Genomic DNA, 23,865 nt, shown 5'->3' with positions numbered 1-23,865 from the left:
ACTCATGAGGGTCGACAGGTGCCAGGTTGGCTCTGGGGGTTCAGTACTTAACAAGACACGGAGCTCACAGGCTGGTCGGGGAAGCAGGCGTTGACCAAGTCATGACAGGTATGATCAGAGTTTTATAGGAGACAAAACCACACACGTGTCCTGGATTTGACCCGCCAACCTGGCTGAGTCTCCCATTCCTTCTGCCTGTTCCCCCGCCCTCTATTCCTTGCGGGTCCACCTTGCCTTCACTTCTTTCATGTTCCCTTGTATCTATCTCCCAGCTGCCCCCCGCCTCTTATATATGGCAGCATAGCCTGGCGTTAGGAGAACAGGCTTCCACATGACAGAGCTGGGTTTGAATCCTGACTGTCACGTGTGGCTTTGCATAAGTTGCTTCAATGCTTTGATTCTGTTTCCTTGGGGGTTAATCCTAACCCTATTTCTGGGGCAGTTGTGAGGATTAAATGAGGCACCACTGTATGGAAAGCATGTGACATGGATTGTGGCCCATGCTGAGCACCGGTAAAGATTGTGGGTGAAGAGAAAGGCCCTGGACGAGGATTGAGGAAACTTGGTTTCTGGGCCTCTGTTTTGTCATCTGGAAAATGGGAGAAGTGAGGTTGAGGATGATGACAATTTCTCCGCTGGCCATTTTAAGGGAGGAGGGTCATGAGGACCAGATGGAATTAAGGAGCGAAGGGGAAGAAAGCTGTGATGCCCGGAGTGAAGGATCACTTGGCTGATCAGTGGGTGCGTTTTGGAGGGGGGTGGGCTGGAGAGGTTTGTTTTTTTTTTAATGTTCTGCTTTCTTTCACTCTTTTTTTTTTTTTTTTTTTGAATAAATTTCTTTATTTTCTGGCTGCATTGGGTTTTTGTTGCTGGGTGCAGGCTTTCTCTAGTTACGGCGAGCAGGGGCTACTCTTCGTTGCAGTGCATGGGCTTCTCATTGCGGTGGCTTCTCTTGTTGCGGAGCATGGGCTCTAGGCACGTGGGCTTCAGTAGTTGTGGCACACGGGCTCAGTAGTTGTGGCTTGCGGGCTCTAGAGCACAGGCTCAGTAGTTGTGGCTCACGGGCCTAGTTGCTCCGCGGCATGTGGGATCCTCCCGGACCAGGGCTCGAACCCGTGTCCCCTGCATTGGCAGGTGGATTCTCAACCACTGCACCACCAGGGAAGTCCGGCTGGAGAGGTTTTATCTTCCTACCCAGGAGTGAAAACCCATGAAGACATTGTGGCTAAGTGGATTTTCTCACTATCAGGAGATGGCTGAGACAGACCCTCCTGGCCAGCCTCCCTCCCTGCAGGCCAGCCCTTGGCATGAGGCCTGTTCGGCTCCTGAACCCTCCTAGCAGCAGGGATTTAATTACTATAATGTCAGTAGCCGTGGCTCGAGGCTTTCTGGTGGAGGGGAAACAGATTTGTCTTCTCACTGGGAGAATAAAAATCGATGGGAAGGAAAGGAAATGTACCTTCCTCTGAAGTACCCATTGCTGTTGGGCTGATGGGTAGCTTTCGTGGAGGTGGGGAGAGAGGAGCCTGGACAGCAGAGGGGAGGAGACACAGGGTCCACTTCAAGGACCCTTGGTTCTTGCTTTTGTATTCTGTGCCATGACTCAGCTGAGCTGCCTTTGTTTCCCCAGATCAGCCTACCAGTCATATATTAAGCAACAACTGTATGCCTGGCACTGCTCTTTAGAAATTTCTAGCAGAGTAGGGAGGCCAGGCTGAAAAATACGTAACTTTATTCATTCCATAAATAGTTATTGAACATCTATTTTGTGCCAGCATTGTTCTAGACACCACAGATATAGTAAAAAGAAACCATAAAAGATAAAAAACCCTGGCCTTTGGAACATATATATATATTTTTTGAATTTTATTTTATTTCATTTTTTATACATCAGGTTCCTATGTTATCTGTTTTATACATATTAGTGTATATATGTCAATCCCAATCTCCCAATTCATCCCACCACCATCACCACCCCTGCTTTCCCCACTTGGTGTCCATGTTTGTTTCCTACATCTGTGTCTCTATTTCTGCCTTGCAAACCGGTTCATCTGTACCATTTTTCTAGATTCCACATATATGCGTTAATATGTGATATTTGTGTTTCTCATTCTGACGTACTTCACTCTGTATGACAGCCTCTAGGTCCATCCATGTCTCTACAAATGACCCAGTTTTGTTCCTTTTTATGGCTGAGTAATAGTCCATTGTATATATGTACCACATCTTCTTTATCCATTCGTCTGTCGATGGGCATTTAGGTTGCTTCCATGACCTGGCTATTGTAAATAGTGCTGCAATGAACATTAGGGTGCATGTGTCTTTTTGAATTATGGTTTTCTCTGGGTATAGGCCCAGTAGTGGGATTGCTGGGTCATATGGTAATTCTATTTTTAGTTTTTTAAGGAAACTCCATGCTGTTCTCCATAGTGGCTGTATCAATTTACATTCCCACCAACAGTGCAAGATGGTTCCCTTTTCTCCACACCCTCTCCAGCATTTCTTGTTTGTGGATTTTCTGATGACGCCCATTCTAACTGGTGTGAGATTATACATCATTGTAGTTTTTTTTTTTTTAATTTATTTATTTTTGGCTGCATTGGGTCTTCATTGCTGCATGCGGGCTTTCTCTAGTTGTGGTGAGCGGGGGCTACTCTTCATTGTGGTGTGTGGGCTTCTCATTGCGGTAGCTTCTCTTTTTGTGTAACATGGGCTCTAGGCGCATGGGCTTCAGTAGTTGTGGCATGTGGGCTCAGTAGTTGTGGCTCGCAGGCTCTAGAGCACAGGCTCAGTAGTTATGGTGCTCACGGGCTTAGTTGCTCTGTGGCATGTGTGATCTTCCTGGACCAGGGCTTGAACTCGTGTTCCCTGCATTGGCAGGTGGATTCTTAACCACTCTGCCATGAGGAAAGCCCCTCATTGTAGTTTTGATTTGCATTTCTCTAATGATTAGTGATGTTGAGCAGCTTTTCATGTGCCTCTTGACCATCTATATGTTTTCTTTGGAGAAATGTCTACTTAGGTCTTCTGCCCATTTTTTGATTGGGTTGTTTGTTTTATTAATATTGAGCTGCATGAGCTGTTTATACATTTTGGAGATTAATCCTTTGTCCGTTGATTCATTTGCAAATATTTTCTCCCATTCTGAGGGTTGTCTTTTCGTACTGTTTCTAGTTTCCTTTGCTGTGCAAAGCTTTTAAGTTTCATTAGGTCCCATTTGTTTATTTTTGTTTTTATTTCCATTACTCTAGGAGGTGGGTCAAAAAAGATCTTGCCGTGATTTATGTCAAAGAGTGTTCTTCCTATGTTTTCCTCTAATAGTTTTATAGTGTCTGGTCTTACATTTAGGTCTTTAATCCATTTTGAGTTTATTTTTGTATATGGTGTTAGGGAGTGTTCTAATTTCATTCTTTTACATTGTAGCTGTCCAGTTTTCCCAGCACCACTTATTGAAGAGACTGTCTTTTCTCCATTGTATATCCTTGTCTCCTTTGTCATAGATTAGTTGACCATATGTATGTGGCTTTATCTCTGAGCTTTCTATACTGTTCCATTGATCTATATTTCTGCTTTTGTGCCAGTACCATATTGTCTTGATTACTGTAGCTTTGTAGTATAGTCTGAAGTCAGGGAGTCTGATTCCTCCAGCTCCTATTTTTCCCCTCAAGACTGCTTTGGCTATTCAGGGTCTTTTGTGTCTCCATACAAATTTTAAGATTTTTTTATCCTAGTTCTGTGGAAAATGCCATTGATAATTTGACAGGGATTGCATTGAATCTGTAGACTGCTTTGGGTAGTATAGTCATTTTTACAATATTGATTCTTCCAATCCAAGAACATGGTATATCTCTACATCTGTTTGTGTCACCTTTGATTTCTTTCATCAGTGTCTTATAGTTTTCTGAGTACAGGTCTTTTGTCTCCTTAGGTAGGTTTATTCCTAGGTTTTTTATTCTTTTTGTTGCAATGGTGAACGAGATTGTTTCCTTAATTTCTCTTTCTGATCTTTCATTGTTAGTGTATAGGAATGCAAGAGATTTCTGTGCATTAATTTTGTATCCTGCAACTTTACCAAATTCATTGATTAACTCTATTAGTTTTCTGGTGGCATCTTTAGTATTATCTATGTATAGTATCATGTCCTCTGCAAACAGTGACAGTTTTACTTCTTCTTTTCCAGTTTGTATTCCTTTTATTTCTTTGTCTTCTCTGATTGCCGTGGCTAGAACTTCCAAAACTATGTTGAATAATAGTGGTGAGAATGGGCATCCTTGTCTTGTTCTTGATCTTAGAGGAAATGCTTTCCCTTTTTCACTATTGAGGATGATGTTTGCTGTGGGTTTGTCATATATGGCCTTTATTATGTTGAGGTAGGTTCCCTCTATGCCCACTTTCTGGAGAGTTTTTATCATAAATTGGTGTTGAATTTTGTCAGAAGCTTTTTCTGCATCTATAGAGAGGATCATATGGTTTTTATTCTTCAATTTGTTAATATGGTGTATCACATTGATTAATTTGCATATATTGAAGAATCCTTGCATCCCTGGGATAAATCCCACTTGATCATGGTGTATGATGCTTTTAATGTGTTGTTGGATTCTGTTTGCTAGTATTTTGTTGAGGATTTTTGCATCTATATTCATCAATGATATTGGTCTGTAATTTTCTTTTTTTGTAGTAGCTCTGTCTGGTTTTGGTATCAGGGTGATGGTGGCCTCATAGAATGAGTTTGGGAGTGTTCCTTCCTCTGCACTTTTTTGGAAGAGTTTGAGAAGGGTGGGTGTTAGCTCTTCTTTAAATGTTTGATAGAATTCACCTGTGAAGCCATCTGGACCTGGACTTTTGTTTGTTAGAAGATTTTTAATCACAGTTTCAATTTCATTACTTGTGATTGGTCTGTTCATATTTTCTGTTTCTTCCTGGTTCAGTCTTGGAAGGGTATACCTTTCTAAGAATTTGTCCATTTCTTCCAGGTTGTCCATTTTATTGGCATAGCATTGCTTGTAGTAGTCTCTTAGGATGCTTTGATTTCTGCGGTGTCTGTTGTAACTTCTTTTTCATTTCTAATTTTATTGATTTGAGTCCTCTCCCTCTTTTTCTTGATGAGTCTGGCTAGTGGTTTATCAGTTTTGTTTATCTTCTTAAAGAACCAGCTTTTAGTTTTATTAATCTTTGCTCTTGTTTTCTTTGTTTCTGCTTCACTTATTTCTGCTCTGATCTTTATGATTTCTTTCCTTCTACTAACTTTGGGTTTTGTTTGTTCTTCTTTCTCTATTTCCTTTAGGTGTAAGGTTAGATTGTTTATTTGAGATTTTTCTTGTTTCTTGAGGTAGGCTTGTATTGCTATAAACTTCCCTCTTAGAACTGCTTTTGCTGCGTCCCATAGGTTTTGGATCATCGTGTTTTCGTTGTCATTTGTTTCTAGGTATTTTTTTATTTCCTCTTTGATTTCTTCAGTGATCTTTTGGTTATTTAGCAACATATGTTTAGCCTCATGTGTTTGTGCTTTTTACGTAATTGATTTCTAATCTCAGCATTGTAGTCGGAAAAGATGCTTGATATGATTTCAATTTTCTTAAATTTACTGAGGCTTGATTTGTGACCCAAGATGTGATCTATCCTGGAGAATGTTCCGTGAGCACTTGAGAAGAAAGTGTAATCTGCTGTTTTTGGATGGAAGTCCTATAAATATCAATTAAATCTATCTGGTCTATTATGTCATTTAAAGCTTGTGTTTCCTTATTAATTTTCTGTCTGGATGATCTGTCCATTGGTGTAAGAGAGGTGTTAATGTCCCCTACTGTTATTGTGTTACTGTCAATTTCCTCTTTTATAGCTGTTAGCATTTGCCTTAGGTATTGAGGTGCTCCTATGTTGGGTGCATATATATTTATAATTGTTATATCTTCTTCTTGGATTGATCCCTTGATCATTACGTAGTGTCCTTCCTTGTCTCTTGTAACATTCTTTATTTTAAAGTCTATTTTATCTGCTATGAGTATTGCTACTCCAGCTTTCTTTTGATTTCCATTTGCATGGCATATCTTTTTCCATCCCCTCACTTTCAGGCTGTTTGTGTCCCTAGGTCTGAAGTGGGTCTCTTGTAGACACCATATATATGGGTCTTGTTTTTGTATCCATTCAGTGAGCCTGTGTCTTTTGGTTGGAGCATTTAATCCATTCACATTAAGGTAATTATTGATATGTAGGAACATACCTTTTTTTTGGTGATTTTTATAAAACTTTTTATTTTATATTGGAGTATAGCTGATTAACAATGTTGTGTTAGTTTCAGGTGTACAGCAAAGTGATTCAGTTATACATATACATGTATCTATTCTTTTTCAAATTCTTTTGCCGTTTAGGTTGTTACATAATATTGAGCAGACTTCCCTGTGCTCTACAGTAGACCCTTGTTGGTTATCCATTTAAAATAGAGCAGTGTGTACATGTCAATCTGGAACTTACATTTTAGTAGGTAAAACTGACAATAATAAACTAATAAAATAATAAACTATATGTTTATTATACTTTATGTTAGGTGGCAATAAATGATACGAAGAGAAAGAAAGGTGGGATGGGAGGGCAGGGAGTTCTGAGGGAAGAGTTATGATTTTAAATAGGTGGGGAGGATCTCACTAAGAAGGCGACAACTGATGAAAGATGTTTAGGAGGCAAGGGAGTGAGCGAGCCCTGGCGGAAGAGGAAAGAGCAGTGTGAAGGCACTGGATCGGCATTATGCCTGACATGGTCTGGGTAGCCTTGTCCAGTAAAAATATGATAGAAGCCACATCTGGAATTTTAGATTGTCCAGTAGCCATATTAGAGAAAGGAAAAAGAGAAATGTGAAATTAATATCAGTGATATTTTCTATTTAACCCAATATAGTAAAAATATTACCATTTCAACATATAATCAATGTAAAAAATTATTGAGATAGTTTAGATTCTGTTTTTCCTACAAGTCTTTGAAATCTGGTGTGTTGTGTATCTTACAGCACATCTCAACTGGACACTAAATCTTCACTGGAAATACCTGATCTGTGTTTAGAATTCATAAAATTTACAGTTAAAAAAGTAGACTCACACACCCTTGTTGTTGCAAATATATTTAAAAGTTTTCCAATAAATGAATGGAGTATCATTTTTAACATGTAAGTTATTGAAAATGAAATACATTAAAAAATTCCGTTACACTAGCCACATTGCAGGGCCTCAGTGGACACGTGGCCAATTTCTACTGTGTTGGACAGCGCAGGTCTTGGGCAGTGAGGTGAGTGATGGGGGCCTCGAGGGAGCTGGGGGGTATGAGGTCAGAGAGGAGGTGGGACCCACTGCAGGGTTCTGTAAGCCATTGTGAGGAGTTTGGCTTCCACCCTGGGTGAAATGGGAGCAGACGGAGGGCTTTGAGTGGAGAAGTAACAAGATGTGAGTTACGTTTTAATAGGATGGCACTGGCTGCAGTGCTGGGAACAGATGAGGGGGTGGGGGCAAAGGCGCCTGGTTAAGAAGCCGTGGTCACAATCCAGGTGAGGGGTCGTGGTGTTTCGGAGCCAGGTGGTAGCAGTGAGATGGTGAGAGTGGTTGGAGCCTCAGAATTTTTGGAAGGAAGGCACTCCTGATGAGTTGGATGCAGGGATGTGGAGGTGGGGGAGGTGGGAGAGAAAGGGGAAGGTCAAGGATGAGGCCAAGATTTCAGCCCAAGCAAACATTAAGGATGGAATTTCCATTAATGGGGATGGAGAAGACTGTGGGAGGAGCAGTTTTGGGGAGAAGGTGGGAGTTTGGGGTTGGATTTGCTAGGCTTGAGATGTGTCCATTTCGATATAATGTGGGTGGCGTGTGCCCTGAGGCTGTGGGAGGTCAGAGGCCTGGAGCATGTCAGGCTTCTGCCCGAACCCCTGCGCCATACGGATGGCTCCCCTCCCATTCCGGAGGGCAGTTCTTGGCACAGCTGAATTTTAAAAACTTTCAGATAAATTCTCTGTGCCTCCAGCACCATCGGTGCTTACTCCCTGAAGGTCACTGGAAGTTGCTAGGGTCCTCTGGGTCAGAGCCATATTTCAAGGTCACATCTCCCTGCTCCTAGCTGACCCCAGAGCAGTATGATGAATAAAAAGAGTCATACATGGTCAAAAGCTCCCCCAGCATGCTGGGAAGGCCAATTTTAGGGGAAGTTACTGAAACAGTACAAAATTCTGAAGACACGCATTCCTGATTTCCTAGCACTTTAACTCTGCAGGGATGTGGAGGAAGGGATTAATGGGCTACAGGTGGAGAGGGAGTGGAGAGGCGGGCGACCTCTGCCAGGTCTCAGAGCCAGGGAGGCGGAGAGGCCCGGCCCCTGGTACCCCCGCCCCCACCCAGCCTCATGTTCACCAGGTGTGTCACTGAGTGCCTGGGGCTCTCAGGGACCATGCCGGGTGCCATCACACCTGCTCCCTTTCCAGCTGGGAAGAGAGTTGGGAAAGGGGGCAGGAGTGGCCTTGAAGGTCTTCTCCCACCCCTACCAGTGTCCGATGCTGGGACCTGGGCCTGGAGGGTGAGGGTCTCGGGACCTGTGGACCAAGGCCACTCCATTCTGGTAGCCCAGGCCTGCTGGGCACGGGTCTTCTGACCTGGGTTCAGATCCAGAGACTGACCCTTATTGGCTGTGAAACTTCAGTGATTTAATTTTTGAGTCCGTTAGTGCGTCTCTTGAATGGGGGTGATGGTGCCTGCCGGGGCGGTTTTGTGAAGTGATGTTAATGAGTGACCTTAGCTCTGAGATGTGACACTTAGTGCATGTTGACTCTCAGTAAATATTGATTCCCTTCTTCCTTCCACGGATGTGAGAATTGCCTGTGGGCAGGCCAATTCTGCCCCCCGAGTGGCGGGAGATGGTGCAGAAGGGAACATCTGTCGTAGTGTTGGATTGAGGATGCCCGATGAGCAGCGAGTGTGGGTAGAGGAGAAGGAAGCACCTGCGTGAATGGGGGAGAGTGAGACCGTGGGGAGTCTCCTGCCTTCCGCGAGGCTGGGATCTTGCCCTGTGCCTTTATTTTTATTTATTTATTTTTATAATTTAAAAAAATTATTTATTATTTTTGACGGCATTGGGTCTTCGTTGCTGTGTGCGGGCTTTTTCTAGTTACAGCGAGCGGGGGCTACTCTTCGTTGCGATGCGCGGGCCTCTCATTGCGGTGGCTTCTCTTGTTGTGGAGCAGGGGCTCTAGGCGCACAGGCTTCAGTAGTTGTGGCACGCAGGCTCAGTAGTTGTGGCTTGCGGGCTCAGTAGTTGTGGCTCGCGGGCTCTAGAACGCAGGCTCAGTAGTTGTGGCACATGGGTTTAGTTGCTCCGTGGCATGTGGGATCTTACCGGACCAGGGCTCAAACGCGTGTCCCCTGCATTGGCAGGCGGATTCTTAACCACTGAGCCACCAGGGAAGCCCCATCGCCCTGTGCCTTTAGATCGCGGCTCTCAACTGGGGTGAGTTTGCTCCCCAGTGGGATGTCTGGCAATGTCCGCAGACGTTTTTGGTCATCAAGACTAGGGGAAGGCTGTTACAGACATCTCGTGGGTAGAGGCCAGGGATGCTGGTAAACATCCTACAACACACAGGACGATCCCCACAGCAAAGAATTGCCCGGCCCCAGCGTCAGTAGCTCTGGGGCTGGGAATCCCTGCTTTAGATGACTCATTCTCACAGGCTTCTTGTGAGGAGAAATGAGAAAACAGACGAGATTGCTTTATCAGCTTGAACATGCCATTCTAATCCCTCTCTCCCCCTACCCTTTTCTCAGGGTCAGCCCTGTGTCATGAAGGGCTCTGGACCAGGAGTCGGAAGACCTGAGTTCAAAGCCCAACTCGGGGCAGTGTGTCCTTGTGTCTGGTCTCCGTGTCCTTCACCCTTGCAGGTCTCATGTGTAAATGGGACAGTGGTGTCTCCACAGTGGTGGGCTGTGGTGTGGACACAGAGTCTGCGTGGGGAAGACGGTCCATCACCTGGGATGTGCTGGCCAAGGGGAGGTGGCGGGATTAGAGCCTTTCTACATGTGCACGAATGACACTTTAGGAGAGGGGAGCCCAGGGATGCCCCTCTGCCCCTGCAGGGCCACGTGACTGTTCCCCCAGGCCTGCTCCATTTTGCTTCTTGTTTTGTGTTTTCTTGAACAGGTGGAGCTAAAGTCTCCATTTGGGAAGATGGAATTTGCAGGAAAGCGCAGAGCTATTATTTCTGGGCTGTGTGAGTAGGGGACAGAGCCGGCTGAGTGGCAGGTTTCCTGGCAGGGGAGAGACAGTAAGTGTGCCAGCCCGGCATCGCTAGAATCCTTTTGGGGTGAGTGGGCCAGGATTCCCCAGTAACCACCTCAGGAAACGAGTATTTGCTCTGAGCTTAAGACTGGCCGCAGGGAAAGACAGGCCCCACTGTCAGGGAAGGATCTGCATTGATATGTTGAAGGTCTGAGGATGTTCTTCTGGGTAGACTTTCCCTGGAGCCCATTGTGTGCCAGGCACTGGCCCCGGAAATGCTGGGGGACAAAGAGATGGACAGGACGTGGTTGGGGGGGTGGGTGGCCAGGCTGCCACGACTCTAAGGAGAGGCAGGCTGTGACAAGCGCCCCAATGAGGTGCGGCGTCACATGAGGGCATGCCGGTGACTCCTCGCGTCCGGGGACTTCTTACAGGAAGTGGGGGTCGTGCGGGCTTCATAGGTAGGGAGGGCTTCATGAGGCAAAAGGGAAAGAGTGTTCCAATCTGATGGCACAGTTTGGGCAGAGGCTCAAAGTTGGAGAGTGCCCGGTGTTCTCAGGGGTGGGGGTGGGGGGGGGACAAAGGCGGCAGGCTTTCCTGGAAGTGCCGGGAAGAGAAGACTGGCAAGGGACGTGGAAGCTGCCCATGGGGCTTGCACAGCAGGCGGAGGAGCCTGCACTTTTGTCTAAATGAACAGGGAGCCATGGAAAGTGTTTGAGCAGTCTAGTGGCGTGATCAAGCCCCGGGAGAGGATGGATTGTTTCTAAAAGAAGGAAGCTTGAAACAGGGAGGCTGGTTAGAAGGTTATTGCAATAGTTCTACAGAAGGAGAGATGAAGGCTTGAACCAGGCTGGAGGCAAAGGGAGGGAAGGTGGAGGAGGAGGCAGGGGCTTTAGGGAGGTAGGTGGTATGTGGGGGGCTTCACATTTCTCCACCCTGGATGTGGTGTGTGAGGGTCAAAGCGAGTACTGTGCCCTGATCCACTCACTGCTCTGCTCAAAACCAACGCCTTCTTGGAGGATGGGAGGCTGTGAGCACTGAAACAGCCTGCCAGTCCCAGAGGGTGGGGTGGCACAGTGCCCACACCAGCCGGCACCAGCCGCCCTGGCTGGGGGGCTTTCCTTCTGGAACCCACAGGACTCCGCGCTGGCCTCCTGCCAGGCCCGAGGGAGATGGAACACACCCTCTTCCTGCTCGTTTTCAAAGACAGGGGTGGAATAGCGGCAGCGTGCCGGAGCCAGCTCCGCTTGGGCTCACATCACAGCTCGGGTGCTGACAGGCTGTGTGTTTGGGCAACTTGCCCAGTCTCCCTGAACCTCAGCCTGTGCATGTGTGAAATGGGGGTCATGGTGCTCAGCCCACGGGGTGTTGTGAGAGAGGATTAATAAGGACACAGGTGTAAAGTTCTTAGCTCAGTACTTGGCCACTCTTTCAATTTACAAGACACGGTGACAGACTGGCGTGACGGGGTGGGGAGAGCAGGGCCGTGTTGCCTGTAAAGGAGATGGAGCCCTGGGAGGTGGTCGAGATGGTGAGTTCTGTCTTGAGTGTGTCGGCTCTGAGGGGTTCGGCGGGGTTCCCAGGAGGATACCCTGCAGGAATTGGGCGATGCCGGGGGTCTTCGAGCAGTGGGGTTCACAGGAACCACCCTTACTAGCTAGCTTGGAATCAGTTTTTCAAAACCCCAGCGTCACTGCAGGTGGTCCCAGTGTGGTGTTCGGGAGCGGGGTTAGTAGGGCCAGCCTGGCCTTGGTCCTCAGCGCCTCCTGCCCAGAGGCTGGCCTCACCTCTGCCCAGGGCCCCACTGGGTCTTGGCCCCGCGCAGGCTCCAGAGAAGAGAGAGCCCTGGATTTGGGATCAGTGACCTGATATCCGCCCTGGCTCTGCCCCTTCCCTTTCAGGGTGACCTGGGCAGGTGTGGGCTCTCTGGGGGGGCAACATCCTCATCCATAAAGTGGGCATGGTTGTTGGGAGGATCCGTGAGATGAGGGCTGGGAAAGCCTCCCACAGGTGCCTGGCTCATAGGGGCCCTTGGCAAGTGTTTGGTGAATGAATGAAGGGAAAGCCGGGCGGGGGCCAGAGAGGGGTGGTGGGAGGCAGCCCCGAGGAGAGGCCAGGGGACAGGGAGGGCGGCGAGGGGCTCGGGTAGACCTTGGATCAACTCCTGGCTCTGCCACTTGCTTCCAGGTGTCATCCTCATTGCCGACGTGTGTGGGTGGTGGAGACAGGAGCTTGGGCTTAGGGGCCGCCCTCGTGCCTACCTTACCACGTGGCGATGGGTCTAGAGGGATAAATAGCACCAGGGACACACAGAGTGCCTAGGAACATGCATTCCTCCTTTAGTAAGTACGGTAGGCAGTTAGGGCAAAATTACCCCCAAAAGGCCGTCCCCAAATGCCTTTATTTCCCCAACTATGGCACTGTAAAGAGAAGTGGGTGGGGGAGCTTCTGAAGGCCGGACTTTCTCGCTGCCCTGGCTGCCTGTCACGTATTCCTTTGCTCTGTCCTCTCCAGAAATGTGAGCCAGCCCTGTAGACGCTGGCTGCAGCCACCTAAGGGCAGCAGTGCACCACGGCTGGGGAGGGGCCGTGGAGGAGCAGCTTGCTCCCAAGCGCACAGTGCGGGGGTGTGTTGTCTGTAGAGAATGTAAAAAAATAAGTGAAAGTAAAGAAAACCAGCTAAAAGTCCTTTGAGTACCACCATCACTGCTCAATAAGGTCAGTGATAAACTCTTCCCCCTCTAGGGCCAGATGCTCCCACGCCCTGCCCTTGGTGTTCCCTGCCTAGAGGTCCTCCAGAAAAGAGCCTTGGAACTGTCAGTTCCAGGCGGGGAACTCATGGAGCCGTGGCCGAGGAAGCAGAGATGATCTGGAGAGCGAGGCATTTATGATTGCAGTGGCAGCTCAGATTTGGGGCCCAGGAGACCTTGCCGGGAAGTGAGGGGAGAGAAGGGCGTGGGGAGATGCGGGCAGTGGAGGTGCCGGCTGTGAGCTCAGGCTGGGGAGGCATTGTCTAGGCCCTTTGGACGTGGGCATGGAGAGGGTGTGTTCCATCTCCCTCGGGCCTGGCAGGAAGCCAGCGCTGAGCCCTGTGGGTTCCAGAAGGAAAGCCCCCCAGCCCCAGGGCGGCTGGTGCCAGCAGGTGTGGGTACTGTGCCACCCTGCTCTGTGAGACTGGCAGACTGCTCCCCATCCTCCAAGGAGGGACTGGTCCTTCATCTGGGGCGGGGAGGGGCCAGGGCTGCCCTGGGGCTCGGGGAGCTGGGAGGGTTTGGGGAAGATGGGAGACATGCTGGGATTCACATTTCTCCACCTGGCAGAACAGGATGTGCATGAGGGTCAAAATGAGCACTTTTAGGGTTTAATGACGATGATTTAACAGGTTTCCTTGCAGGGCTGTGGGAGGGGCCCATTGTGGAAGGATTGTGGGAGCATCTCTCCAGTCTGGAGAGCCTCAGTCGATGTACAAGGGAGGAAAGTGTGTCCCTGGTGTTGGATGAGGCCCAGGGCCCAGGGCAGTGTGTGCTTGGGATCTGGCAGTGCTTGGCCCCTTTTCTGTATGAACCTCTTGCCAGGGATCCGCAAGGCCTGGGTGTGTTTTGGAACCAGATACATTTGGTCCCTGCTGTATCTGAAGCAGATGTGCATTAGTCCAGATGGGCCTCTGTGGTCCTGTGTCATGGGGCCCCTGCAGTGAGGAGAGCCCAGACCTTTGAGACTTGGGGGCATGAGGGTCCCTCTTCTGGATCTGCTCCCCAAAGCAGGTGCGTCTGGTTCCATTTGGAGCCCATTTGGAACCAGTGAGTGGGCTTATGTGTGGCTGTCTGTGGCTTCTGGGGCTGAGCAGCCAGGCTAAGCTTAGCCCATACGCACTTCCCAGAAACTCATGGCACCATCACAGTATTGGCTGGGAATTGAGGAGTTGGCAAGATGTAGTGTAGGAACAGCAAACAGGTTTTATCTGGGCAACTGGTACTAGCCGCCAGAAGGGCTGTGTTGAGAAGGATCCTGAGGTGCAATCTGAGCTTGGTGGGAAGAGTGCTGTGATTGATTTGTGATGTCTATCCTGGGCAAGGAAGCATGGAGGAGTGGCAAGGTATTTGCCATCCCTGGTATGGAGGAAAGACAGCCTGTGTTTGCTTTTTGGTGAGTAAATTTTACCTCTCTGGGCCCCAGCTTCCTCGTCTCTAAAATGGGAGTAAAAATGTCTCTCTTCCAACCGGATAGACTTATTGTGGAAATTGAGTAAGAGAGTGGAGTGAAAGTACTGCGTAAAATATAAAAAAGTGATACAGGTGAAGAGTGGGGGTTTTGTTGTTACCGAGTCACCCAGGACCCCAAATGACCTAAAAATAGTAGTGTCTGTAGTCACTACTTTCTCTGGCGCACTGGACTAGACCACTCTGTGGTCTGTGCAAGAGCCATGACTGACAGGACGGGTGATCTGTACAGTGCCTGGCACCCACGCCCTTTATACACTCTTGGCCAAGGTGTCAACAAAGTGTTTGGTCATGTGTCCAATTGGAAGTCACTTCATTTCTCTCACTGACCTTCTCCCCAACTTAAGATTTAGAGACTGTTTTTATGTTTAGTGAGAAAAGGACAGAAAACCTCTCCCCTTGACTCTTACACTCCATTAAAGATAGCAAAATTGCTTTATAAAGTCTGAAAGCCTGACAAGAGCACGTACTAATAATGCATGAATTATGCAAATCTGTGTAGTCACTTGATTTGCATAATGGAGGGACTGGAGGAGGGCTGAGGAGGGGAAAGACTGGGAGTGAGAGCGCCCGCCCAGATCTGTGCGTAACGGGGGACACCCATTCTCTCCTCCTTCCCCAGCCGCTCCTGGTCCTGAGGGGGACTGTCAGCCTTTCCCAGCTGGCCCTGTGTCTGTCCTTCTGCCGCCTGGCTGCATGGCCATCCCTCCCCCTCACAGGGGTGTCACCGAGGCAGGGGCACACTGCCCTGTGCTCCCCTCTCATGTGGAACTGGCTTCATTAAATCTCACAGCAGCCCATCCGTGTACAGACAACTATCCCCGGGAAGTCCCCCGGGTCATTATTTCTCCAAACTGTTCTGTCTCTCAGAGGTCGTGGGACTGCCATCTGGAGCTGTAACCATTGACAAGTGCCTTTTGCTTCGGCTCTCTGGGAAGTGAGGGTGAGAAGGCATCTGGAGGAGAGAACTCACCTGACCTCCCTGGTTTCTGATCATTGCTTTGAAGGGTTTGGGCCTCTGGTTGCAAAGTGGGCTCCATCTTCTGCTTTTCCCTCCTGCCCTCCCTGAGCCCTTGCTAATCTTTGACTTCAGCTTTGATGAAGGCTGAGGTTGGGGACTGAGGGTACTTGAGGTCTGGCTCCTGTGGGTGCTGCCTGGAAGCCTGGGCAGCTGGGGGGCTCAGACAGAAGGGGTGTGGGTATCAGCTGCAGAGGTGGGGCGGTGCGAGGGGCCGGGCAGGGGGCTTCTCCAGGAAGGACTAACACTTCTTGTTCTGGGGAAGGAGGACGTTCTGCATGGTGGCTGCAGAGACCAGCCCTGGTTGGGGAGTGGGTAGGGGTATCTAGCTTCTGGAAAGTCTGAGCAGCCTGTGAAGGCTGCCAACAGGCTGGGTTCAGCTCAGTTCAACATACTTATTACGTGCCTGGCTCTGTGGGCCAGGGCTTGTGTTAGGTGCTAGAACCATGGAGATGAAAAAAGCGCTTGTAGCTCTTACTGAGCTCCTACCCTAGGTCTAGGCTCGGTGCTAAGCCCCTTGTTTACATGTGTCATCTCATTTAATATTTACAACAACTTGATGAAATCACTGCTCTTATTTCCCCGTTGTATGATGAGTAAGTTGAGGCTTGGTCACAGGGCCAGTAAGTGGCAAAGCAAGGCTTGAGCCAGGTCCTTTGACTCTGTAGCCCATTCTCCTGACTACGATGCTTTGCTGCCTCTGTAGACTCCTACCCAGACCCCTCCCTCGAGGGTCTTATGGTAACAGAGGTGTAAGCAGATGATGGGTAGGGTGAAGTATGGTCAGTGCAAGGAGAGAGGTTTGAACCAAGAACAGAAGTTGCACAGAGCATTTAATTATGGCAGGGAGGGCCAGGGAAGGCTTGGAGAAGGGGTGGCCCCTGAATAAACCACAGAGGGGAAACCAGATTCTATCTGGCACTTGAGTCAGTGGGCTGTGGTGGAGAGTGGGGGGGGGAGCTTTCAGGTGAGCAGGGCAATTCCAGATGCTCTCAGCCCCCTCCTGAGCAACTTGCAGGGTGGGACTGGGTAAGGGGGAGCTGACAGATTTCAGGGGATCATGGCTGGGACAGGCAGGTGTGGGGTACTGCCCCACGGGCTCCTTTCCCATATGTTCAGCAGCTGTGCTGACCTCCCTGGCCTGGCCACACAGCCCTGAGAGCCGGGGGGTGTCTGTGGGTGCCTGAACTGTGTATGGACTCTGCTTGCCTGGGGTGAGGCCTCAGCTGGTCACATACCCACACCCACTCAGGCCCGAGCATGGGGCCGCCATCAAAGCAGCCCTGGGAATTCTTTGCACTATGGCGCACAGGGCTGAAAGGACCTCTGTCACACAGAGGAGGGGTCAGAGGTTCAGAGGGGAAGTAACTTCCCCAAGTCCAACAGCCGGTGAAGAAGCAGATCAACCCCAGGTTCTCGGGTCTGAGCACTAGCCCCTCCCCTGCTGGCTCCCCAGGGCTCCCACCCTTTCCAGGCTGTGTGTGCCCTGCTTAGCACCCGCTGTCCTGTACTCACGCACCCACACACATGCACTCTTGCTGTGTTTCCCTCGTGCCTGGCCATCCTCTTGGGATCCTCTCAGGCCAGGGCTTTGTTCTGGAGAGAATTCAAGTGGATGAGGAAGGAGCAGAACCTACTAATTACATTACTCCCTGAGAGGCCCGTCACACACACTCAGCCCACTCTCCCCAGCCCCGCCTGCCCGTGGTGTCCTTGCTCCTGCCCTGGGGTTGCTCTGGAGCGGGGAGAGCAGTACCTGGTAGATCTGAAAGACTTTCTGTAGGAAGTTTGGAGTGAGGGGGCCTCCAGACTGGAATCACAGAGGTGTGAGCTGGAATCCTGACTCCATCACCTACAAGCTGTGTGACTTTAGGCAAGTGACTTAATTTCCTTGAGTGTCAATTTCCTCATTAAGAAAATGGGAGTAATAATACCTTTGTGGTTCCCAAACTTTGCTACATTTTGGAATCACCTGGGAATCTTTAAATAGTGCTAATAATGTCTGATTTCCAGCTTTCTACCTTCCGATTTCATTGGTTTGGGGTGCAACCTGGTATCCGGAGTTGCAAAAACTTTCCAGGTGATACTGAGCTGCAAAGTTGGGAACCACGTCATAGAGTTTGGGGGGGATTAAAGGAGATCGTGCAGACATGTGGGGAAGACTCAGTCAATGGAGGTGATTATTTTTTAATTCAGTTCCCTGCCTGTCATGCCATTTATTGTGGGATCTGAAGGGAGAAGGAGGGTTTTCATTTCTTCTCCATGGTGGGTTTGCCTTGAGTGCTGACCCTGAAGTGGCTGACTGTGGCCCATCTGGACTAGAAAAGCCCTTCCTTCTTTTCCCCCTCTCAGGTTAAACCAGAAACTGTCTCTGCAGCCCTAGGGCAGGCCTCCGTCTTCCTGACAGTCTCCAGGGAGTTCATGATCAGACCAGGATGTCTGAGAGGGAAGCTGGAAGGAGCGGGGGTTGATGGCACATGACCAGGGCTCCATGAGTCTCTTCCTGGTGGCTTTGCAGATGGAAGGGCTGGTCCCCACGCAGGTCTCTAGGAGACAGAGGGCCAAGATGCTGACATGTGGTATGCTAAGTCTGGATGTGGTGGTCTGATCTGGGGTGGGGCTGGGCTCAGGGGAGGGTGTCCATGGGGACAGAGTTGGGGAGGGGCCCCTTCCTTGATACCCTCTACTCTGCTCCTTGGCACCATTGGAGGCTCGGCAGACCTGAAGTGGAGGCTGTGAAGGAAGACACATTTCCCTAGATTCCTCAGCTGTTCTGACAGGAAGTTGTGCATCACTGGGCTGACAGGAAGGAAATGGCTCTGCTATTTGGAGAGAAATAGAGGATTCTGACTGGGGCTGAGGAAAAAGGTGTTTGCTTGTAGAAGCTGTTTCGTTCCAATATAGGGACTCTTTCTCCCCTCAGGCGCTTGCTCCCTGTTTATTTTCCTCTGAATGACAAAGATTGAATCTAGCTAATGAGGAGCTGAGAGAGGGAAGTGAGAGGGGGTCCTGTGAGATTTCAGGAGGCGGAGAGTCTTCGCAGGACGTGCATCCTTCTGCTTTTAATCTGCGTTTCTTACCCAGCTTCCTGCTTCGGGGAGCTGGAAGGCAACAAAGCATTTTGTGATCTCGCACACCACTCTCTCCTCCATCCACAAACCATACCTTGGCAAATGCCTTTGATTTCTATTTCTTTTTACCACCCGCAAAAAACACAGTGAATCTTTTAATAGCACGAGGCCTTTTGGATCACTAACCAGTCGGTCGCCAAATCCTATCCATCTGAGTGCCTAAAGTGCACTCAGAATAGACACTTTTAATAAAATACATTCTCTTTAAGCCAGGGTAAACCTGTGAAATTTGTACATTTCTTTGAGAGCATCTCTACAAATTTTACAGTATTGAAATCGCCACCCAGTGACCTTTCAGGAAGTACTAGATAAATTATAAGAGACAAATAGACAGACCAAAAAGAGAAGGACAATTTCCAGTGCCTTTCCTGCCAGGTTCTCAGGTTGAGTCTTAGAAATCCCTGGCTTCCCGTGTACTCCTCCTCAGCCTTGTGGCGGCCCCTGCCCGCCTGCCTCTCTCCTTGCCTGCCCGCCCGGGTGTCCTCTGAGATGTTTGCAGCTCTTCGAGGCAGCTCTGGTATGTGGCTCCTGGCACCTATTCCTGTCTGTGTTTGCCTCTGCGCTCCATTATTCAAAATGTTTCCACTGGTGGCCAGAACCCCCAGAAATGCCCTTGGGGCTGGCCGAGGGCTGCTTTGGAAAGGCTCAGATTCTCTGCCAGCTGGGGCTGCCCCATGCATGTGGCAGGGAGTCCTCGGCCTTGCCAAGTGAGAGCCAGGCTGGGGTCCAAGCCCAGCCAACCCTCCCAGTGGTCCGAGGCCAGCCCTTGGTCACCTGTGCGTGGTTTGTCCACTTTGTGGATCTCCTCACCCCCGCCCCTAGGTCAGGTCCCCGCTGTCGTCTCTCCAAGTTGGGCACCTTCCTTCCCTACCAGTTGGTGGTGCTCAGGGGATGTAAACCAGGTATAATATGCTGTTCATACTTTGTGTAGGGAAAATAGAATTTGGAAGGCTAATGGCCTATCACGTCACATCACTTAGAGCCCCTGAGGGGTCTTCTGGAGACTCGCTGCTCCTTTGGGCTCTGGGATCTGCTCCCCCTGCAGAGCAGGTACCCAGAGACTTGGAGCCGTGCTGTGGGGTGGTGTCGCACAGCTGCGCCCTGCTGCCAGGGGACTGCTAATTGCAGAGTCCTTGATGGCAGTGGCCACACGTTGACATGCTCGTTTCATGGAAAAGTGAACTCAGTAACCAGTCTGGCTGCTTTGCCATCACTGTTCAGTGACCTGTGTTCACATAAGCTGCAGGCGTTACTCAGGGCCTCTGGATCTCCGTTGCTCTTTTCCCCGCAGAGATACCACCTCACATGACTCCTGATTGTGGCGAGACCCCACTGCCCTCCCACGTGGGGAGGAAGGGAGATCAGAGAGAAAATCGGGGGTTGAGTATTCTGAGTGCTGCTGGTCCTTCTGGAGGTTAAGTAGCTTCATGAGGAACATAAACAAGGCGCTATCAGTGCTGCCCAGGGGTTCACTCACTCCTTAATTTGATAACTAATTCTGCAAATGTTAATGGAGTTTTTCTCACATACTGGGCACTCTTCTAGGTGCTGGGGGTCAGGGAGAAACCGGAGGATGAAAAAGACCTTGTTTCCACACTCAAAGAGCTCACAGCCCAGTAAACAGATACTTCATGCACTTAGATTGTTTCCCAGAGAGGCCTGATGTCCAGCAGAGGTAGCACAGAAGAGGAGGTGGCTCGGGAGGGTGGGGCAGTGGGAGTAGTGAGAGCGTATTTGGGTCTAGGTTGACTAGGAATGCGATAGGCCAAGAGAGGAAGGTCACTCCTGGCCCAGGAAACATGTGCAAAGACCCAGAGACATGAAAGTGCAGAGCATTTTGGAGGAGTGTGAATAAAGACAAAATATGGCTCGAGTCTATGGTGTGATGGGGCTGGAGAGGTAGGCAAGGGTCAGATCGTGCAGGTGCCTTGCTTAAGGGGTTCACCTCTATCCTAGAGGCCGTGGGGAGCCACAGAAGGGTTTTAGGCAGAGGGGTGGCACAGTTTGTATGTTTTTAAAAATTTAGGTCTTTTTAAAAAATTTAAATTAAAATTTTTTTATTATTGAAATATAGTTGATGTACAATATTATATGTTACAGGTGTACAATATAGTGATTCACAATTTTTAAAGGTTATGCTCCAGTTATAGTTATTATAAAATATTGGCTATATTCCCCATTTTGTACAATATATCCTTGTAACTTATTTTATACGTGGTAGTTTGTACCTCTACTACCTCTGTTAATCCCCTACCCCTATATTGCCCCTCCCCCTTCCCTCTCTCCCCTGGTAACCACTAGTTTGTTCTCTACATCTGTGAGTCTGCTGCTTTTTTGTTATATTCACTAGTTTGTTATATTTTTTAGATTCCATGTATAAGTGATACCATACAGTATTTGTCTTTCTCTGTCTGGCTTATTTCACTTAGCATAATACTCTCCAAGTCCATCCATGTTGCTGCAAATGGCAAAATTTCACTCTTTTTTTATGGCTGAGTAGTATTCCTTTGTCTGTGTGTGTGTATATACAGATATAGATATAGATATAGATATACAGATATAGATATAGATAGATAGATAGTTGCTTCCATATCTTGGCAATTGTAAATAATGCTGCGGTGAACATTGGGTGCATGTATCTTTTCGAATTAGTGTTTTTGTTTTTTTCAGATATAGACCCAGGAGTGGAATTGCTGGGTCATATGGTAGTTCTGTTTTTAGTTTTTTGAGAAACCTTCATACTGTTTTTCACAGTGGCTGCACCAATTTACATTCCCACCAACAGTGTACAACGGTTCCCTTTTCTCCACATCCTTACTGACATTTGTTATTTGTAGACTTTTTGATGATGGCCATCCTCACAAGTGTGAGGTGATATCTCATTGTGGTTTTGATTTGCATTTCTCTGACGATTAGGGATGTTGGGCATCTTTTCATGTACCTGTTGGCCATCTGCATTTCCTCTTTGGAGAAATGTCTGTTCAGTTCTTCTGCCCATTTTTTTTTTTTTTAGTTTTCTGTTGCCTTTAATTAACATCTAAATAGATGCCGTATTCTTCTATAATTACAATATGGAAATGTCTATGAATAAAATAGATAAATTTTTTGTCACATGCCTAGGAAAGAATGGTGGCAGTAAGATTCATCCAAGGTTTTAGCAGCAACATCTACACAGCCCAGCAACATCTACACAGCCAGGGCATGGTCAGTGTTTGGGGACAGAGGTAAATATCTGCAATCCGTGCATACCTTTTTTTTTTTTTTAATTTGTTTATTTTATCTAGTTTTGGCTGTGTTGGGTCTTCATTGCTACGCGTGGTCTTTCTCTAGTTGTGGTGAGCGGGGGCTACTCTTCGTTGCAGTGCATGGGCTTCTTATTGTGGTGGCTTCTCTCGTTGTGGAGCACGGGCTCTAGAGCACAGGCTCAGTAGTTGTGGTGCACGGGCTTAGTTGCTCCATGGCATGTGGGATCTTCCCGGACCAGGGCTCGAACCCGTGTTCCCTGCATTGGCAGGCAGATTCTCCACTTCTGCGCCACCAGGGAAGCCCCGTGCATACCTTTGATTCCTTCTTTTAATGCCTGATTTACCATCTGGTGCTGTTGGACCATTCTCTTCTCCTTAAATTCTTCCAATTCAATTTGAATTTCATACATTGCCCCACAGCCTCCTGAAATGTCAGTGACTTTGATAGCTGTAGCTCGAGGAAACTTTTCTTTGAGAATTTGGGTCACTTTGAGCTCCCCCTCAGTCTGCGAGGCAAACATGTGCTGAGCGCAGTGGAGAAGAGGAAGGCGGCGGGTTCCGCTGAGCAGGGGCGCTGCCGCGGCCTGGCTCCACGCTTCCATGACCGGCCAATGTGGCCCGCCGTCCTTCTGCCCATTTTTTTTTTTTAATTTAATTAATTTATTTTTTATACAGCAGGTTCTTATTAGTTATCTATTTTATACATATTAGTGTATATATGTCAATCCCAATCTCCCAATTCATCCCACCACCACCACCCCGCACCCCACTTTCCCCCCTTGGTGTCCATACGTTTGTTCTTTACATCTGTGTCTCTATTTCTGTCCTGCAAACCAGTTCATCTGTACTATTTTTCTAGATTCCACATATATGTGTTAATATACGATATTTGTTTTCTCTTTCTGACTTACTTCACTCTGTATGACAGTCTCTAGGTCCATCCACATCTCTACAAATGACCCGATTTCGTTCCTTTTTATGGCTGAGTAATAGTCCCTTGTATATATGTACCACATCTTCTTTATCCATTCATCTGTCGATGCCCTCTGCCCATTTTTTAATCGAGTTGTTTGGTTTTTTGATGTTGAGTTGCATGAGCTGTTTATATATGTTGGATGTTAACCCCTTATCGGTCATATCGTTTACAAATAATTTAAATATTTTAAATTTAAATTTAAAAATATTTTAAATATCTCCCATTCAGCACAGTTTGTGTTTTATATTAACTGCTGTGGAGTCTACATGGTGTGGCAGAAGGAGCCCTGGAGTAGGGGGTCTAGGGAGCTAGATTCTAGATCTGGCCCAGCAGCTGATTGACCTCAGCCAGGTCTAGGCTTCAGTGTCCTGGTTTGTCAGATGAGAAGACTCCCAAGAACTGTCCCAGCTCTGACACTCTCCACACCCATGACCACCTCTGTTTTTGGCTCCCACGCCTTTTCTTCTGTACTTGTCTCTCTACCTCTGGCCGCCTGACCCATGTCTCCTGGCTGTCCCACCTTGCTCGGCAGCTGGTGGCAGCTGGAGGGAGAGGGGTGAGTTCTCCAGGAAGAACGTGCACTTCTGACCCTCATAGCTCACAGTTGCCTGGTGTTTTCCAGCCCTGCGGGAATACCTTCTCTCCGCGCCCTCCCCGCACCCCCCACCCCTGCCCCAGCCCACCTGGCTCCCCACGACTCACAGTCCTGGGCCCAGCTGGGTTTCTTCAATGAAGCAATTCATTCCCCTGGGCCTAACCCTTCCCCACGCCCCCAGTCCGCCTGGCCCCAAATGACAAGAGGCAGCTGATTTGGACTCACCGCCCGGAAGCCAGGGACATCTGCATGGAGAGATGTCAGTGCCTTTGGCCTGTACAGTCTTTTTCCTTTGCTTTGACCTGGGTTTTAAAAGCTTAGCAAGTCATCAGCTGCAGTGGTTGTCCGGGAGCCCCAGCATTTGCTCTTCCTGCTCAGGGACCCCCAAGCCACTTCTGCAGAATTGAAAACGGCTGTGGCTGGAAAGACAGGTTTCCCTCACAGGCAT

General features: G+C 48.6%; 2 protein-coding genes across 2 annotated transcripts in view; one reads left to right on the top strand and one right to left on the bottom strand.

Moving 5' to 3' along the window:
- The window catches only part of KCNN3 (potassium calcium-activated channel subfamily N member 3), a 177,831-nt gene that overhangs the window by 12,417 nt on the left and 141,549 nt on the right, over window positions 1-23,865 (top strand). The gene's annotated exons all lie outside the window — the stretch shown is intronic.
- LOC137761321 (bolA-like protein 3) lies at window positions 21,807-22,448 on the bottom strand. Its single transcript, XM_068538226.1, has 2 exons — window positions 22,160-22,448; window positions 21,807-21,850 (listed from the first exon to the last, which is right to left on the bottom strand). The coding sequence occupies exons 1-2, from the start codon at window positions 22,446-22,448 to the stop codon at window positions 21,807-21,809; spliced, it is 333 nt and encodes a 110-aa protein (XP_068394327.1).

This window comes from Eschrichtius robustus, chromosome 3 (genome assembly GCF_028021215.1).
Source record: "Eschrichtius robustus isolate mEscRob2 chromosome 3, mEscRob2.pri, whole genome shotgun sequence".
NCBI lineage: Eukaryota > Metazoa > Chordata > Mammalia > Artiodactyla > Eschrichtiidae > Eschrichtius > Eschrichtius robustus.
Note: the sequence above shows the minus strand (reverse complement) of the source record. Positions and strands in the feature narration are given on the sequence as shown.

What these genes read in the sequence shown, in the direction of transcription:
- LOC137761321 (XM_068538226.1), bottom strand. Translation starts at nt 22,448, where the DNA reads ATGGAAGCGTGGAGCCAGGCCGCGGCAGCGCCCCTGCTCAGCGGAACC. An exon ending in ATTAAAAGAAGGAATCAAAG is followed by an intron (nt 21,851 to 22,159) that starts GTATGCACGGGG and finishes AAAAAAAAAAAG; the next exon opens with GTATGCACGGATTGCAGATA.